The sequence below is a fragment of the Ursus arctos genome, unplaced genomic scaffold (assembly GCF_023065955.2).
Source record: "Ursus arctos isolate Adak ecotype North America unplaced genomic scaffold, UrsArc2.0 scaffold_17, whole genome shotgun sequence".
NCBI lineage: Eukaryota > Metazoa > Chordata > Mammalia > Carnivora > Ursidae > Ursus > Ursus arctos.
In genome coordinates, this window is record NW_026622841.1 from 2,475,484 (window position 1) to 2,494,439 (window position 18,956).

Here is an 18,956-nt window from a genome sequence, read left to right on the forward strand (position 1 = left end):
AGGGGAAAGTCTGCTGCTTCCGCTGGGCCCCTCCCCCCTCAGGGACCTCCGTGGCCTCCCCTCCACCTCTCCCGTGGCCAGCAGTCCCTCCCACCTGTGCCCACCCGCAGGCCCAGCCACCGTCTTCCTGGAAGTCTCATCCCACCCACATCCCCCAGCGGTCTCTGGTCCCTCCTGGGAGCCTTTCCTGGCCGCTGAGGCCTGTGCAGTCTTGACCAGGGGTCTGGGCCCCCCGCTCACCTGCTCTTCTCACCAGTCCCTCCGGCTTCAGGCCTTTCTGCTGGGCGTCTGCCCCCTTGCAGAGGCACCCCCACTCTGCCCCAGTGTGCCCTCGGTCCACTCATTCCATCCCTCAAGGGGCCTCCCTGAAGCCCTGTCTCCTGCCCTGTTGTCGTAACTGTCACAGGTTGATAGGCAGTTGCACGTTGTGTCTGTCCTGCGGCTGCAGCAACAAATAACCACAGCTGGGGGATTTGCAACAACCAGAAACTCCTCTCTCACGTTCCGGAGGCCGGCATCGAACTCGGGTGCCAGCAGGGCTGGGCTCCCCTGCCAGCTCTCCGGGAGGATCCGTGCCTCTTACCTTCTGGTGTCCCACGTCCCTCTGCTCCCTGCCACCATCACACGGCCTCTGCCCTGTGTGTCTGTGTCTCTGTCCAAAGCACCCTCTTTTTATCAGGACATCAATCAGGTGTTAGGTCCACGCTCTTCCAGCACGACCTCATCTTACCTTGATTGTATCTACAAAAGGCCCTATTTCCAAATAAGTTCACATTCACAGGGACTGGGGTTTAGGATGGGGACCCGCCATTTGGGGAGACACTTCATTTCATAACATTCCTTTCCACGATGTTCATGAGACAAGGACCACATCTTGTTCACCACTGCAGCCCAAACGTCGAGGCCAGTACATTACACTTCCTAAGTGCTCAGTAAATAAGGGATGGTTGGTAAGATGGATGGGTGGGTGGGTGGCTGCGTGGGTGGAAGGATGGCTGGGTGGGTGGCTGCGTGGGTGGAAGGATGGCTGGGTGGGTGGCTGCGTGGGTGGAAGGATGGGTGGGTGGGTGGCTGGGTAGAGGGGTAGCTGGGTGGACAGATCTGTGGATGGGTCAGTGGATGGTTAGGTGGGTAGGTGGCTAAGCAGGTAAATGGATAGGTGGTTGGTGCTGTTGGGTAAATGTCAGTGAACAGATTGGTGGGTAGTTGGGTGGATGGGTGGTATTACAGGAAAGGGTGAGTAAACCCACATTTTCTGTAGATAAGTGACTAAGGGTGGAGTGGACATGCACTCAAACCTAACGGGCAACTTGAGAGCAGAATGGGTGTGCTGCCGTGCGTGTGTCTAAGCGGTGCAGGACGGTGGGGGAGCACATGAACAGGCCATTCCCACCTCAGACTTTATCCCTGTGGCTGCTTACAGAAGGGAAGCCGTGTGAAAATGACCTGAATAAGCAGTTCTCTAGAGCAAGGGGCCTCTTGTGGAATCTGGAAACTAAAGAATTCTAAATGCCCCATTTCTTAGGGCATGCAGTGCAAAAAGATGTGGGAAGTTCCATTTTCATCGAGAACACTAAAAACACCTTTGGTCAGATCAGTGCTCCCAGCACGTTTAGCTTAGGCACCTGTGGAGCTCTGGAGACTGAATGTCCCGCAGAGACACCTGCAGTCCGGCCTGTCCCAGCACTGGGGCGACCGCCGTCTCTGTGCGGCAGTCACTTCAGCAGGAAGCCGGGTGCGCTTGGTCTAGGGGGCCAGCTCTCGAGTTAGGGCCCCTGAGACAAGACCTGCGAGTAGGACGCAGGGCAGGTCGGGTCCTGGCAGAAGCCGCCCGGGGCTGCCGCGTCGCTTGCCGGCCCCGCGCACATTCTGTGGCTTTGGTAGGAGACAAGCAGGTCCCTGGCCCTGGAAGAAAGCGGCATTGTCCCCGCTCTGCTTTGCACGGCCCGTGTTCATGTCTCACTGTTGTTTGCAGGGGAGGCAGATGTGGAGCGGAACAATGGGACCCCCTCTCAGGACACAGCGGTGACAGACTCCAAGCGCACAGCGAACCCAAAGAATGCCTGGCAGGACGCCAACCCAGCTGACCCCGGGGGCCGCCCCCACTTGATCCGCCTCTTTTCCCGAGATGCCCCGGGGAGAGAGGACAACACCTTCAAAGACAGGCCCTCGGAGTCAGACGAGCTCCAGACCATCCAAGAGGACAGTGCAGCCACTCCCGAGGGCCTGGATGTGATGGCGTCACAGAAAAGACCCTCCCAGAGGCACGGATCCAAGTACCTGGCCTCAGCAAGCGCCATGGATCACGCCAGGCACGGCTTCCTCCCGAGGCACAGAGACGCGGGCATCCTTGACTCCCTTGGGCGCTTCTTTGGCGGGGACAGGGGTGCGCCCAAGAGGGGCTCAGGCAAGGTGAGCTCTGAGGAGTAACTGGGGGCACACGGGACATGTGTCCACTTTAGTTGACAAGGAAAAGGAAGGACAGTGAGCAGGTGAGCTAAGCCCTAGTGGAGATGTCATTGCAGCCCGTCCGCCGTCCAGCTGCTGTCCTTGCTGGCCATGCTCGCGGCTGCTGGCGGGGGGCGGGAGGGGGGCTGGGTTGCTGCTTTTGCTGCATTTCCATACCACTCAGCCTCTTTCCCCTCCTCGCAGGGGATGCGATCAGGATATGGCTCAGGAATGCAAGAACATTCTGAATTCTGCATCTCTGGGGGGGCGTGGTGTGGACATCGCGGGCATGCTCCGTTCTCTGGTGTCTCACGCTTGGGGGCTTTGTGGCTGATTTTGCTTCTGTGCTCACGCTTTTGGGGTCAGTGCTGCTAGCTTCGTGGTTTCTTGCAACAATTGTGCGATTGAGGACTTTCGAACATACTCGACATTTAAATTCGCCTTGAGCAAATTTTGTTTTCTGAATTATTTAGGGGAAAGGGGTGGAGGGGTCCTTGCGTGTGCCTATGAATCAGAACTGTATTACTTTGTAATTCCGTTAGTTTGAATAGAGTATCTGTGAAGTTTCACTATGTAAATGTTCTGAAGATACCAGTTGTCTCAGGAGGAATAAAGCTCCCCATTGTGCCCCAGCTCCCCGCCGTGAACTCATGGTGAATGGGGCATCTGTCGTGACGGTCCCTCCAAGAGCTGAGTCCCAGGTGGCTTTGCTGTGGCAAACACATAGCATGTCCTACACCTTTTTCGGGTGTTGCCTATCACAGTCCTTTGGGAAGGAGAGGATGTTTTGAAGAAAGCCCAGGTTTATTGGCTGTGCTCACGAAACGTGTGATGTCGCTTTTCCTCGGGCTGCGTTATCGTGCTGATCCTGAAAGTCTTGGGAACGTAAGGGTTCTCAGGAGTGAAGTATAGAGCAGGGGCCCTGACTTGCAATTTTAAAGGAGTTTCTAAAATTCACTTTAGTCTCTGACGACAGTTTTTTCAAGTACTGATGATTGTGAAATCGTGGAACGGTGAACAGGGAGGCAGTTTGGCCGCGCGGGAGTGAGGGCGCCTGGAGGCCCAGGAGCTAACGTGCCTGCAGCGTCTGCCCCCGGTGCCGGCGTCTCTCCGTGACCCTGACTTCTCGTGACTAACACCTGCTGTGTCCTAAGTGCTAACAGGGGCCGCCTTTGCTTGGTTCCTTCACTGTGTTTGTGGACAGCTGCTTTAACTTTTCGGCACTCTTGGGTCACCCTCCAATGTTGGTCCTCTGACCTATTTCCAATGCCGACTTCAGCCCGAGGTGCTGTCTCGAGCACAGCTGTCAAAGCAGCCTCGCCGGACTCCGGCCGCCTGAGTCTCGCTGTTTTTCTAAGCGCTCCGTATGCACGCGGCAGCCTCGCCACTTTCAAAGCTGACGCTGTCCTGCTTCCCAAGGAACAGGGAAAAATATATTTACACTGTGCCGAAAAGGTTAAATCGCTGTATAGCATATATTATAAAACAAGCTTCATTTCAGTGGTAATGGTCTAAACTGCAATTGTGGACTCATTGGCATCGGTCATTGTGACTTCATTTCAGAACGGATATGTCCCTATATGTGTCCGTGCGTACGTGTTTTTTCTCCTTCGTGTAAAATTACAACCTTGGTTGCTTTAAGGCTCTTATACTCGTTAATACTTTCAAAGAAAAGATTCATCTCAGAAGTAGGCGTCGACTTTGTAAAATAATGTTGCCCGATGATCAAGGATCCAGAGAAATCAGAGTATTTTCAAGGACTTTGAAAAATGAAAACAATGTTCAAACAATTGTTTTAGCATTTTTGAAGGATCAGTTCTGTTCACTACTGAATGTTGAATAAAGAAGATTTAAAAATGAATAGCGTTGCCTTTTGATGCCAGAGAAGCCCGTTGGAGTTTGCACGCGTCGTCCCGTAGCCGCGTCCTGCAAACCGGCCCGGACGCCTCCCTGTGTAGCCCCTTTGCGGAAACCAGTGTCTGTTCAGCACCCCCGTTTTACTGTAGACTCTTTGTTTGCTCTTAAACACTGGAGATGTGAGCTTAAAACCCTCTCCACCCAGGCACACGCCCACAATGGCCTTAGGATTCTGGGGTACTCACTGGCGTGGGCCGCTGAGGGGTTATTTTGTGGCTTTGTTTCTGTCCTGGCTTTGCTCAGCGTGCAGGGAATCAGCAGAGCTCTCACCTTGTAGAAAGGTCTTTGGATTGAAGCTTGAGAAAAGAAGAGAAGCAAGGGGCCTCATTGGTGTCCCTAAAAGCCCCTTTCTCGTTTCCACCATGTGTCGTTCCTGAGACAGTGGTCTCAGGTATCCGGGATCCTAAAGGGCGCCCCCAGGCCTGAGCGTCAGCTGCCCCAGCCGCTGTGTGAAGCTGGGGGGAAGCGATTATTCTGCTTGTCTGTCTGCAGTAGGCGTTTCCTGGTGGAATCGTGCAAGGCTGGAGGCACGGCCCCCGGGAAGAGGACTCTTGGTCCCCGGGCCCCTCCACCGCCCCCCACCGCCCCCAGGCCACGTGGGGCTCCCGGCTCTGGGTCGGTGCTGCCCCCCACATCCTCGGAATGCACTGACAACACCCACCCTTGTGCGGCCCGGGCGTTGACATTCCAGGAAAATGCATTCTGAATTCCTTGAGGAGGCCTGGTCTTTGGGGAGCCCTCAATGAAGAGCGTATTCGCGGAGAACGTGTTCCTTTGTTGCCGGAGGAAAGAAGGGCTGCGTTGTTGGCTCCCAAAGAGCAGGTCCCCGGTGCCCTGGGGTGTGGGGGCTCGGGGGGACGGGCAGGCCGTAGGACGAAGGAGAAAATGCACGCGGTCTTTGTGGACAGGGGGCTCAGGAGCGGCCACCCCCCACCCGCTCTTCCCCTTGCCAGACCTCCCCCCTCCGCCCGCCGTGCCACGCGGGTGTGGTGGCCAAAGCCTTGGGTCAGCCGCTTTGGAACCTGCCCTCTTTCCTTTTTCTCTGGAAGGGGTGAGGTTTTAGGAAATAACTAGTCTGCACAAAGAGCTGTGTCCCCGGGCCGTCCTCAAGTAAGAGCACGGCGACAACCTGCCCCTCTCAGATTTCTCCAGACCAGGGTGTTTTAAAGAGTTTTAAGTTAGCTCTGCACTGATGATTGTACCTGTTCTGACTTCACCGCCGAGCTCCACGAGTGACCTGCTCTTCCCGCATCCCGTCAGTCAGCGCTCCGTGTTATTTCCGTGCCTCAAATTCTGATTGTACGGGATGAAAACCATGTGTTATTTACCGCTATGGGGTATAGCGATCTTGTAAATTCATCACCGCAGTCTGTTTCCCGGTTTTTTTCCCCACTGCATTTTAACTTCATTTAACATTTTAGTTCTACCATCACTTAATTTTTCATTGTTACCATAATATCCCAGTTTCGTAGCTAATTCTGTAATCGTGTGGAAAGTGTAGCGTTCAGAGGCGGTAGGAGGGACGCGGTAGGAAGCGTGTGGAGGGCCCCCCGCCCCCCCAGCTGTGCAGCACCTGACCCCCCCGCCCCCCGAGTCTGGGGCCTGGGGACCTGCACGCACCCTCTCAGCAGAGCGTTTCCGCTCCCACAGCCACGCACACGAAAGCAGGTTGAATCTCCTGGGAGGCTGTGTGGCCGTGATCTGGCTGTATGGTGTGTGTTTGCAAAGAGATGTGGCCACAGCTCTTTCTAGAGAACACTGTGGCAGGTGTATTTCGAACAATATTTTTGAGGTTTCCCCCAGGAATTTCTTTATAAAGTGTTATTACTCTGATCCGTTCTGGATCCGCGGTTCCCGGCTCTGCTGCGGGCAGTTTACTGTGGACTCCCGTTGTCCCCGGACCCTCAGTGTCCAGGGTCCGGTGACTGCAGTGGGTGAGATCTGCGTTAGGGGCGGCGGCCCTGCACCCAGGCGGTCCTGCCGTGTCTGTGTGAGCCACGCGTCCGCGCGTTATGCTGTGTCTACTGGTGATTGCCTCCTGGTGAGAGTGCGTATGCCTGTGTGATTTCGTGATGGGCTTTTTGCTTCATAGGTAGTTCTTCCTTTTTATGCACTCATTTAACGTAGTAACAGACCAAGGGCGGCGGACTAACTGCACGTGACTTTTTCAAGTAGTCTTCTTTGGGGTCCCCCCTCAAGAGTGCCTGTAATACGGGTCTTCTCGCTGGCTGCAGACATGACAGCCAGCAGGTGAGTGTGAGGGCCAAGCGTCCGCCTCGGAGGTCAGTTTCTCACTCGTGTGCTTTTGCACAAAGACATTTTGTTCTTTTCTGTCCACGGACAGCTCGGTGTCCTGGTCTGTCGTGGCTGTTCTTGCTCTGCTCGACGTGTTCAGTGTCTGTCAGAGCGCCGTCCCGCGCTGGGGGGAAGCGTGGGCACGGAGTGGACTCTGCTGTCCCTTTCTGTGGGAGTGTGGGTGGGGGACAGCCCACTCGGCGGTGTTTCCCGGGCGGCCGGGCAAGTGGGAGACCCGCCCCGCCTGTGCGCCCTGCTGAGGCCGCGTCCCAGGGTGTCCCGGAAACCCCGGGGAATCTGGACGGGGCGGTGCGCCAGCTCTTCCCAAGGACACCGGGGAGCGTGAGGGTCATGGATAAGGTTGGGTCTTGGATGAAGTAGAAATAAAGCAAACACACGATTATTCTGTATGCGTTCACCTGACTAGCTTGTCCTTACTCACCTCCCACTACATCCGTTCACAGTACGTACAGGGACACATGTCACTGGTTTTCCTTTGGTCGAAGGATCAGATATTTGGTGACAGGCATGACGGAGAGCTGGGCCTGACGTCAGAGGGAACATATCCCAGGAGGGAAGAAACCCCTCCCCAGACTCCCGTTAGCCTTAGGAAGCATAGGACCCATAGAAATGGTCAGAGTCTCTCCATAGGTCTGTCCCACCTCACTCTTAACTGCCCGGAAGGCATCCTGCTTCAGAGGAAATAGTATAAAGGTGGAGAGAGTTACAGAAACAGGAAGTCTTCTGAGGAAGCCTGATGAACAAGGGCTCCTCTGAGGGGCACTTCTTGCCTCCGTCCCCACCAGCCCCCGTGGGGTTTGCCCGGTGATCGTGCCACCCCTTCCCGCACCTGTACGGGAGGTCAGGCAAGGAAGGTCACTGGGGCGTCTCGTCCCCCTACCGTCGCCCATGGAGAAGAAAGCCATCTTCCCCCTCCTGCCCGTGCTGGGGCAAGCGGCCTGCGTTCTCAGCCACCCTGCTGCCCTGCCCCGAGCTGCATGGCCACCAGCCCACGGAGCCCTGAGCCGGGCCCGGGTGGGGGCGTAGCTTGACATGGGGCCCCAGAGTGACCTGGAAACAGCTCAAGGAGCTGGTCCCCTTTGGTAAGAAGGGGCATTGTTTTCAAGGGGGGAAACATAAATTAGAAAATTCTTCTTTGCTGTTTGGACAAGGGTATAACATGGACGTGTGCGTCTGCGTCCTGTCTGCCACCATTGGCGGGCGTCACCCCTGTGGGGACAACCAGGTCTTGTCACGGCAGAAGCTACCGCAGGCTCATCCCAGAGGCGCTCACATAGGCAGTCAGCTGCCTTACTCTGTGGAAGTCTGCGTCTTGGATTAAAGTCACAGCACGCGCGTGGGGAGAATCAAGGGTGGGATGTTCAGCTAAGCACAGACTCCCCCAGGTCTGCCTTGGAAACCCTGTGTGTTCACTCTGCAATAATACTTCTAGAACACTCTAACGTTCTCCTGTGTCATAACCACAGCCCGTTCCACACATAACCCACCAGTAACCTGATTTTTAAAAATCCATGTAATCTGCAGCCAACTTGAGACATCTCTTGAAATCTCTATGTTGATTTTAAGTCTTGAGCGCTGTAAGGTACCTTCTCTCTCCTTCCTCTCTCCCTGTCTCTCTCCCTTGCCCTCTCTCTCTCTCGGGCCCACCATTCTGCTGCGTACAAACAAAAGGAAATTTCTGCCGCCCATGTACCGTGGTCCCGCAGTAAAGCTCTCTCAGCCACACCACTCAAATTGGGTGACACGCAGTACCGTCCTCCCGAATAGAATCGGGAAGACACACAACATTAGGAGGAGACACGACTTAGGCAGATTTATATCAAGAGAGCTTAGAGGAGGGTTAGTGCCCAGCTCACGTCCAGGAATATTAAGATACTATTAAAGCTTCTGAATCTCACCAACACCAGGAAGAACGTGAGACCGTGTAACCCGAGTGGCCGCCTAGCGTGACTTTGGCCATACAACTAATTCCTGGTGCTCCAGAGGAAGCTGGGAAGGCCCGACAGAGACAGCACAGGGACCCCGCAGAGTGAACGTGGCTTCTCCTACAGGTCCCGTACAGGAGCTCCGACACCTGCTGCAAAAGAAACCTGTGCCAGTGAAGCTGTGAACGTTCTCTATCGCAGGCAGACTTGAAAAGCCCTCGAGCACATCGCATCAGGCTGGAAGGGGCTTCCTCTAACTTACTCTGCCCAAAATCTTACAGGTCTGGTGCCTGTTACCATGTTGAGGAAATGCGGTCACATAATTGGGCTCAGGGCTCCAGAACTTTTCCCTAATTCTTTCTTCTTGATCCTTTTTCCTGACATCCTTCCCCCAGAGTACTGGGGGCTCCCACTGCGTCTCCTCCTTCCTCTCCCCTCGGTGGTCACCATCCATCCTCCTCCCGCACTCACCCTCTGACCTCCATCCCCCCTTGCCCTCCTCACCGCGCAGGGGTTTGCCAAGCCCGGTCAGGAGGGGGCGTTTGCTGGAGGACGTGGGGGCTGTGCCAGTGATGCGCGTGGACTCAACAGCCACTCTGTGTCCCCCGGCAGGTGCGTTGGCTCAAGCAGAGACGGAGCCCTGTGCCCTCTCATGCCCACAGCCCACCCGGGCTGTGCGCCATGTACCAGGTAAGACGTGCGCCGACCCCGCCGGGCCCCTCCTGTCCTCGGTCGGCGGGGGCCGCATCTGGGCACGCGTCTGCCCGCGGGCTACAGCAGGTCTGAAGTGCGTGGGGGAGTCACTTTCGCAAAGCGAGGGGGGCAGCTTCCCAGGGGAAGCAGCAAGGGACAAGGTGAAAGACTGGAAATTCTAGTTCAAGAGGCCTTGGAACGCCCAGGCAGGATCCTGCACAGATGACCCGCAAAGGGCCAGCTGTGGGGTCGGGGCGGTGGACAAGCCCCCGGGGCCAGCGGGGCCTCGGCCGTTCTACGGGCTGCAGGGCACGGAGAGTCGGCTGCCACCTCGACGGGGACTTGCCCTTGAAAGCCAGTGCCTGAGGCACACTGAGCGATGGCTAGTTGGATTACACTGTCACGTGACGTGTGTCCTTGGCAAGTGCAGTGGCGGGGGCTGTCCCCACCTGGGCTCGGCTGGGCCTGCGTTGGGGTGGAGGAGGAGCTGTCACCTGTCCTCATCTTCTGCCGCTCGGAGCACGGAGGGCCCACAGGCAGGGGAATCGGGAAGGGTGTCATCAGCCCAGAGGAAGTTCTGAGTCAACCAGGAGTCACGCAGCTACTTACGCACAGTGGCGGCCACCACACGAGTTCGTGGCCACGGGTCTACACTTCCAGGTGACGGCGGGCGCCAAGCCAGCCACCTGAGCGTCTCACGTGGGAAAATGCGGAAGATTGAGAACCCCTGCCTGACGACAATGGACCGCATGGTGAGCGTACTGGCCCGACATGTTTGTGGACTGTCCCCTCCCCAGAGCATCAGCGGGGCAGGCTGTTGTCCCAGCTCCTGTGGCCGCTCGCTCTCTAAACGCCTCTCTCCGCGGCTCCTTGGTCAGAGCAAACACCCTACCTGGGAGGCCTGTGCTCCCGGGCATCCACTCAGTGAAGCCACCGGGGTGCCCAAAGCCTCTGCCCACAGCAGCGCCTGGCGCGTGTGACTGGACAGCAGGGCCCCGCACCTGGGTCTGAAGGCCCCAGATGGGCCAGCTTGCCCCCGTCTGCCCGAAACCTCTGCAGGCCTCCCTGCCCCATGCTCTCTTGCACTGACCCGGATGGTTGCCATCAGAACCAGAGCTCTCCGGACAGGAAGACAGGCCTGTGCTCCTCGCATCACGTTAACAAACAGAATGTTGATTATTGTCGTGGCGGAGAGAAAGCAGCACCCCTCTCCTCCAGCTCTTCACCCCAGACGACTTCTGCGCGTGCCTTGAAACAACCTGCGCGACGCCATCTCTGTGTGGCCGCCAGGGGGCACACCGTAAGGGACAGAGGTCACACTGCGGGTTTCTGGTAATAGGCTCTTTGCAAGTATTATTTGCTCATTTACGGATACCCCGTAACTACTGGGCACCGCAGATGGGATTTGGATTGTTTGTGAAAACACCCGTGAGAATATGGAAACACGCGCAGTACCAGGTAGCTGTGTGTGAGTGTGCGGTGTTCACGTGTCTGCTAAGTGATGGGTCAAGGACAGAGCCTGAGTCGAAACCAGGGGCCAAGTTGCCACACAGACCGCGCCAGTGGGCTCCCCAAAGTCGTTACCGACGGTGCAGACTCTCCGAGGCCTGGTCCACGCCCCGGGGCCTCGGTGATCCACGTGACGGGTCCCTCCCCTCCCCCGCCCCATGCGAATGCTTTTCAGGAGGCGGCTCTGTGTCGGGCGCACAGAGGGCAGGCGGGCCCGGTCTGGGAGCCCCGGAACCTCCCTTCCTCAGGGAGCGGCACCGCCACACTGTTCTCAAGCGGACGGAGACAGTAAACCCGGGGTCTTCTCTCCTCTCGGAGCAAGAGCCTCTGATGGGCTGGAACGTCTCCTCCTGCACTTCGGGATCCGTTGCTCCTTCAAGGAGAGGGTCGCGGGTCCCGGAGTGGAGCTCTAATAGCTCCGGCCACGGGAGAGGCCGCAGGGCCGGCTCCGCTGAATGGTTTCGGAGGGCACCTGTCTGAGAGCCCGTGGGAAAGGGCACGTGAAACAGGCTTACGGAGGGAATAAAAGCCTTCGGGTAGAGCCGCGAGTGCACCGCTGACTCAGCACTCGGAGTCGAAACCACCTTCCGTCCCCTGTCGTGCGGAAACTCCACACTGTCGGTGAGCAATGCTGAGCAGACGTTCTGCACCCTGACCTTCCAGAACAGTCCTCCCTCTCTCTGTGTCCTCGTGGGTCTCTCTGCCTCTCTCTCTGCAAAGCCACCAGGAAGGCTAGGAAGGAGCCAGCCACCGTGACTTCAGGGTGACCATCGAAGGACAGATGGGTTCTGCTGCTGTCAAGGGCTTTCACGAGCCAACTCCCCACCAGGAATTCTTTGATTCCACGAGATCCAACACAGGTCCTAGAACTACCGGAGTTCAACCTTTCCAGGGACGGAACATGACCACTGCAGGGGGGGGAGGTGGGAGGCCACACACACACAGGTGGCGTTATATCTGGGAACCCAAACGCAAGTTGGAGAAGAGAGAATTCCAAGGGAGAGGCAAGGAGCAGAGTGGGGGAGGGCAGTCCCCTAGGAAAATACCCCTTTTACTCGCATGTCCCACCCTGCCCAGCCGGACACCTCTCCCTGCACGGCGTCCCCATCTCAGCACTCTGCACAGGTGCCGTGGGTGTGCCAAGCCTCATGCAGGCTACCTGCTCCCGCAGCCAACCCTCCACCGTGGCCTCCACCTGAGTCCTGGGGGCGAGCGAGGAGCCGCAACGGGACGGCATCCACCCTTGATTGGCCCCCAGCTCCCAGTCCCTTGGAGGCCGCAGGCCACTTTACACGGGCCTCCCTGGCTGGAGAGGGCCCGGGCAACCACCACGCACACCGAAGTTTAAGGAGCCAAAGACACCTCGTGCTGTGGACAAGTGCCGAGTAAGAATCAGAAACACAGACTCTGCTTCGACCGCTGGGCTCCCTTTCCTCACCTGAACAGCACCAACAACAGCGACAGTAGCCATCTGTGCTGCCCGCACCGCGGGGGCCTGTGCCAGCGGAGAGAAATACGACAGGTGCACGTGCTGCCCCAGCACTGGGCACCCATGGGTCTGTCGCACCCTGCCTCTTGGCCACATGACGCCTGAGCTACTCTGGAAGGACCCCCAGGAGCCCCGGGAGCGGCTCCGGCCTCCATCTCTCACCGGCTCCGGCCTTGGCGTCACTGCGTTTCTGCTCTCAGAACTGCGCTTCTTGACCATAAAGTCAGTGTCGGAAGAAGGTCTGGAAGTATTTCTCTGAAGACTGTGGTGCCAGTGACAAGGGGACATCGTAAGGGCTGCCAGCCCAGCGGCAGCGGGGATGCCTTCCTGTGCACTCGGCCCGTGAGAAGCCCCGTGTCCCGGCCTCCAGAGATGCCCCTCACCCCCTCGTGTCCTGAATCGGATTGCTTCACGCGAGCCGAGCTCAGGCTGTGCCCAGAGTTGGGTGAGTCTGGTGGCTACACGTTTGGTGGATGCTGTCGGTCCAGCTGTGGAGACCCAGAGCAGACCAAGCTCCTTGGGGAGTGTGCCAGCAGGGACGGGAGGCCACCTGGCTGTCCTGCGGCCCAGCCTTTCCCCCGGGGGCCGGTGTCTGCTGTGCCCCCGAGGGCTGCTTCCCACCACAGTTGAACTGGGTTCCTCACTTGCTGGAAAACACGTTGCAACTTGCCTTTTCTTTCCAAAGAGAATGTTCAAGACTCCACACACCTGAACCTGCTTGTCCACATTCTGTGCAGAGACCACTGGATGCCAAGACAAGACATCTGGGGTCATCGTTTGGGTTTACAGCTCTGGCGTGATGCTCGCTTGACATTTGTGCTGAAAGAGCCATCTGTGCACGTTAGACTCATTGAGGTCTTTGGAAATGGGGTGCCTGGAACAGCGGAGACAGACCAGAGTGCTGTGGGCTGATGTCCAGTCCTGCTTCCCGCCATTCTGGAGACAGCAAGGAAGCATCAGGAAGGCTGAATTCGAGAAGAGCCGGACTCCAGCTCTGCTGTCGACACAGGCACCAGCCGCCCTGACTCCGGGGGAGCAGACCTTCCCTGCGGGGAAGACCCTCAGTTCCTTTCTCGGGAGTTCTGCTGGTTTCCCGAGGAGGCGAGGGGCGGAGACACCGCTGTTTCTGCCGAGAGCCGGGCACGCTGGTGGCACTCGGGTCACCGCGGGACGCCTCGGCAGAAGGGCCCGTTAAGAGCTGGGTGCGCACCAGGTCGGCGATGCAAGACCGAGAGATGGGAGGACTGGCGGCTGGAAACACACCACCGTGCTTACGGCTTTCGCGGCCAAGTGAGAGCCGCTTCCAGCCTGGACAAGTGTCCCCATCCCCCTCCATTGCCCTCCCCTCCACCGCGCTCACCTCCCAGGACCACAGAGCTGGAGCCCGGGCATCTGGCTGTGACACGGGGCTTGCTGTGTCTTTCTCTGCCAGGGGACAGCCTCTTGTCATTCTGACCCCTGCATGGCCACTGACATGGCTACTGATGGAGGGGGGCAGAGCCGTCCCTGCGGCGAGAGGGGGTGGCTCGTCTCCCCATTTCCCAGAGGAAGTCAGAGCCCCAGTGCTCCCCCCACTGCCCTGCAGACAGCAGCCTTCCCCCCTGCCCTCAGCTTCACCGTCTGCTAACGGCACGGCCCTGGACCTTGGCGCCAGTCCCTCTGATCATGGGACAAAGCGACGGTCCCTCCCGAGCTGACCGCCGGGAACAACAGCACACCCACAAGCCACCGTGCCCGCGGACTGCACGCCCCGTCCACGGTCTCCCTGTCCAGGATCTGAGAAGAAATCTGCAGTCAGGACAGGCGCCAGGTAACCTAAAATTTCCCTCTAAATCAAAGGTCTGCCTCTAAATTCCTCCAGAAATAGAGAAAAGCCTGCTGTTGACCCTGCACGGCTTTCTCTAAAGAAGGCAGCTCACAGCTTTAATTAAACTCACTCGAGTCAACAATTCTGGAACAAACATAGTCTTAAACTTGCAAATGACAAAAGCACAGGGCAAACTGCATGTATCGTTCAGACAGAGAAGAATTCTCCCCCCATTTACGAAATCTAGAATGCCCTGACTTTGCCCACGAACACTCATGCTCTCTCCTGAGGTACAAACCGGCAAACCGTGAGGCTTCCTCTGAAACACAGACAGGAGCCGAAGTCAGAGCATGGCCCAAGGCAGCGGAGTGCCTCGTCTGGCCACCCGTGGTTTCTGGGGACGCGGGACTCACAGGGCAGGGGTGCGGATGGGAGAACCACTCCCCCCCAGCTCTCTCTCCGACACACCTGGACCTACTCAGAAAGGGACCAAGGTCACAGCTCAGACACCTCACGGTCAGACCTATCATTTTATCCCCAAACGTGTGACCCTTGGTGCACTTGCTGGGTTTGCTAATACTTACCCAGGGGCTCCTAGCTCAGCACCTGGGGCAGACGGGGCGGTTTCATGGTGGAAAATGGGGATGGGCAGCAAGGTGTAAGGAAGAGTCTTGGATGGAAAGAAGGGATCTGTTCCTGCCACGGACTCTTTCGGGAATTCCTCAAGGAGGATAAGCCACTGAAACAAGATTGCTGTGGACGTGAGGGGTCCTTACCAGCCGTGGAAGGAGTGTGAGGCAGGAGAGGGGGGCACGAAAGGGAACTGGGTTTTGTAGTGAACTGTGTTCGTGGTTCGTAAACAGAAAGAACACCACCCACACGAGCAGGTTGGGGCTTCCTGCCGCTTTCACAAGAGGACGACGTTTTCGTGATCCCAAGTCGTGCTCAGGCACCTCACGGTCCGTGCTTCCGAACAGCTTACGTAGATAAACCGCGGGCCTCCCTGGGTCGGAGGCTCCCGAGAGTGCCCCCAAATCAAAGATGTCTCTGGGACAAAAAAGCAAAATGCAGATGCTTTGCACGGTCGCTCTCCAGCCCCCCAGTGAAACCCTCTAGGAACGGCGAGGGTCCCGTGGCAGCGTGCCCGTTCTGCGTGTCTGGTGCCCGGCTCTGGGTCTGCTGGTCCCGTCCCGTGAACAGAACAGAATGATGCAGCCCAAATGGTCTGCTTGTGCGGGGCTGGGCTTCTGCGGGTACCGGGGGAGCGGACTGGCCCTCGCTGTAATTACACAGAACTGCATCCCCCAAAACGATCGCCAAACTGGAAAGTCTCTCCTCGTTAACTGCTCTTGCGTTCGCTGTGCCTACCTAGCCGTGTTTACCAAAACGAGTAGGAGCTAGGTCTCTAGGGAAGAACGGCAGCCACGCCGACCCCAGCCCTCCAGGCATTAACACACGCCTCGAGCGGACTCCATCAACAGACGCTAGCTCTTCCTCATAGACAGGGACAGTTTTATTTCTAGCTCATCCTACCCTCACAAGTTGACTTGAGGCAAGTCTACGAGTCTTTTAAAAATAAAATAAACCTACGCTGTTTAAAATCATTCCTCCTTCTCACCTTCTCCTGCCGTACGGCTAGCCCCTGATTTCTCCACGTGCCGCCAAGGGTTAGGTTTGGAACATCAGCCTCTGTCCCACACGGAACCCACAAGCATCTGGCGTGGGCTGGTGGCCTGCAGCACCGGTCCTGGACCCAGAGCCGGGAGACCCAGCGAGCACACCGCCCAGCCCTTGAGTGTCGGTTGTCGCACCTGCTAAACGAAGTGCTTGCTCAGTGCCGAGCGACATTTCTCGCTCTACCAACAATGAGGGCAAGTGCGAGAATCATACACCCTGTATTTTAAAAGCGAGTAGAATCTCTTTCTTTATTCCCTTTTTAAATGGAATCCTCTGGGGACACAGGGAGAAATTCCTAGAACCTGGGTGGCTTAGCTCCCCAGGACACTGCCAGTGCGAAAACCATCACTGTGGTGAGCACGGGGCACCCGTGTGCGGACCCGCCTGAGATGGGGCGCCAGGCAAGTCCTGGGGGCTTCGGGGGCCACAGCCCAGAGTGAGGCGGGCACTGTGGGACCTCCAGCGGCCCCAGAGTTCCGGTCACAGGAGCAGATGCTTGCTGGGGACCTGCGCCCAGGCTGAGGGGCCAGAGCGGGAGCACGCAGGAGGGCTCACGGGAGCACCCCCTGGCGTGAGGAACACCTTCCTTGGTGGCCTCCCTGGTGAGTCTCAGCTTCGAGCTTAAGAAAGGGCAGGGTTCTCACACAGCAGCCGCACCCCGGACTCCTTTCCTCCATCCCGTAGAGAAGATGGAGCCCATGTCAGCACGCGCATTGGGTGGAAAGGACCAGTTTCCCCCAAACTAGTGCGCCGTAGAGGAAAGGCGGAGGAACAGAAGGTACTTTGTCTTACTGTGTGTGGTCTGAAGGAGCCCAGAGCACACGTCATGATATTTAAAGGACGTTCTAATGTTGTAACAGATCCCAAGTCATCACACCACTGTGAGGCTCTTAGCCATTAGGGACAGGGGTCTAGATGCAGACGATTTTGAAGTTAGGGTTTTAAAACACCAGGAAGGGTTGGTCGTCACACAGCTTCTAGTCTGTTCTGTAAGTGCTCTCAGCTCTTGGTGTGCACGTGGCCAGTCCTCTAGCTGCCCCCGTTTGTGCTGTGCGTGTAGTGACCGGTTACTGCTGTCTTCACTCCTCTGCTGCGCTCACGCAGTACCGTCAGTCAGAAGGGAAACCAAGCACACTGAGGCCTGGGCCGTGGGAGGGGAGGGACCCCGAGTCTCGCTGGGCTGTGCCTCGTGCAACGGGGAGCACACAGGCCACCTCGGGGCCCGGGCCCTGTGAGTGGTGAGCACGGGGGCGGGGTGGGGGACCCTTCCAAGAGTCCAAGGGATTCACTATGATTTCATTCACTGACATTCTGATGGTTGATTCTGGGGAGATAAGAAATAGAGTAGGAGCTGGAACTTTTTTTCCTAACCACAAAACCCCAGGCACAGTGAACGTTAATTTTTTCAAGATGCAGAATTTTCTTCTGAGAGGGAATGAGTCCATCGATTTGTCTCTAATCAAATCCAAATGCAAATGTGTCGCAAAGTCCTCCCTATTTTCATAAAACAGCCACTGCATTCAAAGGAATGAGTCTCTACCCAGTGTGATGACCGTTGATCTTCAGATGTGTCAGGTGAAAACGAACCTCCTGTTGTTACTTGCAAGTTTAAGAACTCCCGGCTCTGGCGCATCGGAGAACCGTTACAAATCCTTGCTGAGGTCTGGATGGGGAGCGCGGACCTGGCCCGGAAGCCGGTGCACGGGCTCCCCCTGCTGGTGATGGGCATTATCTCAGGCAGAGGGAAAAGGATCATTATTTTTCAAAAGCGATGCAATGACATAGGTTAATGGAAAAAGCAATTTACCCTAAAAATTAATGAAACAGTTGCCCTTTGTGCCATGGCTTCCCTCCCATGGCTTTTAAGACTTCCCAGAATAATGTTATTTGCCATCAAGGAGTTGTTTTATTAATGATGATGCCAAAAAAAGGAGTAACACCGTAGTGCCACACGGTGTTGTGCAAACTGACACCGTAGTGCCACACGGTGTTGTGCAAACTGACACCGTAGTGCCACACGGTGTTGTGCAAACTGAGGTCACATGTCAAGGGACCCGCCCACCTCTCCGTTGTCTGGACACTGCTCACCAGACTGAGAGACAAGGGCCATCCTTCAGTGGTAGGAAACTTTCAAATGTTGACTTCTTTATATAATGAGCTTGTGTTGTTTTTCTCATTAGTCCAAAAGCTTTCACTAAGAAATAAGTCGATTATTTTTTTCCAATCTCGCTTGTGCAAAATGTTCAGCTGCACGTCTTTTGGAGACGCTGCTGAGACGGGTGTTGATGGGGGGGGTTCCAGCGCCCCCGCCTCCCTCGCTCTGACTGTTGTGGGCCCCACAGGGAGCTGCTGCCCTGCCCCTTGTCCCAGTTCGTCCCAGCCGACCCGAGAACGCCCCCTTAGCCTCTTAACCTCCTGCGGAGAAAATGAGCTGCCAGGAATGGGGTAGACACGGGCAAGGACACACCGATCTTGAGACATAACGGTAAAATGTTAACTGCTTTGCCTCTTGTTTTCAACCTTAGTGAACACAACAGTGTTTCATCAGAGGATTACTAACTGTATGCCTAAAAACTAACTAAGCATCGGGGCGCCTGGGTGGCTTAGTCAATTAAGCGTCTGACTCTTGATCTAGGCTCAGGTCTTGATTTCAGGGCCGTGGGACCGAGCCCATGTTGGGCTCCACGCTGGGTGTGGAGCCTACAAAAACAAAAACAAAACAAAACTAACAAAGTGAGAAGAATCCTTCCTCTGTTGGGGAGCCCCCGTTCAGTGGGCGCCCCGGCAGGGGACTGCGTCCGTCACAAGTACTCACAGGCCAGAGGCTGAGGACCAAAGAGGGACTAAGGCAGGAAACTCCACAGGTGACTGGCCCGTGCCCTTCCACCCGCCTGGCCCCAGCTGGTCTGCAGGGCTGACGGGTCACCCTCATGCCCCGGGATCTGCTGCTCTTTCCTCCTGCCCCAGTGTCCTCCAGACACAGCGTCCTCCCCGTCTCTCCTGTCCCAGCAGACAGATCCCCTTACTCACAGTGCGGTACGAGGGAAGGTTGAGTACCCACGTCCCATAAACGGTAAAATATAACGAATAACAGAAACCCCAGGGGGTTGAAGGTGCCTCCCCAGGCCTGCCAGGGTCTCCTGCTGCTGCGTGGGCAGCGGCCGGCCTGCTCCCA

The 18,956-nt window shown here is 56.9% G+C and overlaps 1 protein-coding gene across 6 annotated transcripts in view; it reads left to right on the plus strand.

Annotated features, from left to right (window-relative positions):
- MBP (myelin basic protein) overlaps positions 1-18,956 on the plus strand; it is a 116,558-nt gene that overhangs the window by 78,608 nt on the left and 18,994 nt on the right. For 5 of the 6 annotated variants that reach the window (XM_057313324.1, XM_026496504.4, XM_026496505.4 and 2 more), the window contains one exon: positions 1,976-2,412. In XM_057313324.1, the coding sequence (XP_057169307.1) occupies positions 2,236-2,412 (177 nt within the window). In that variant the 5' untranslated portion in view covers positions 1,976-2,235. Of the gene's footprint in view, positions 1-1,975; positions 2,413-9,218; positions 9,297-18,956 lie in introns of all 6 variants that reach the window. The other variant, XM_057313325.1, reaches the window with a different exon arrangement.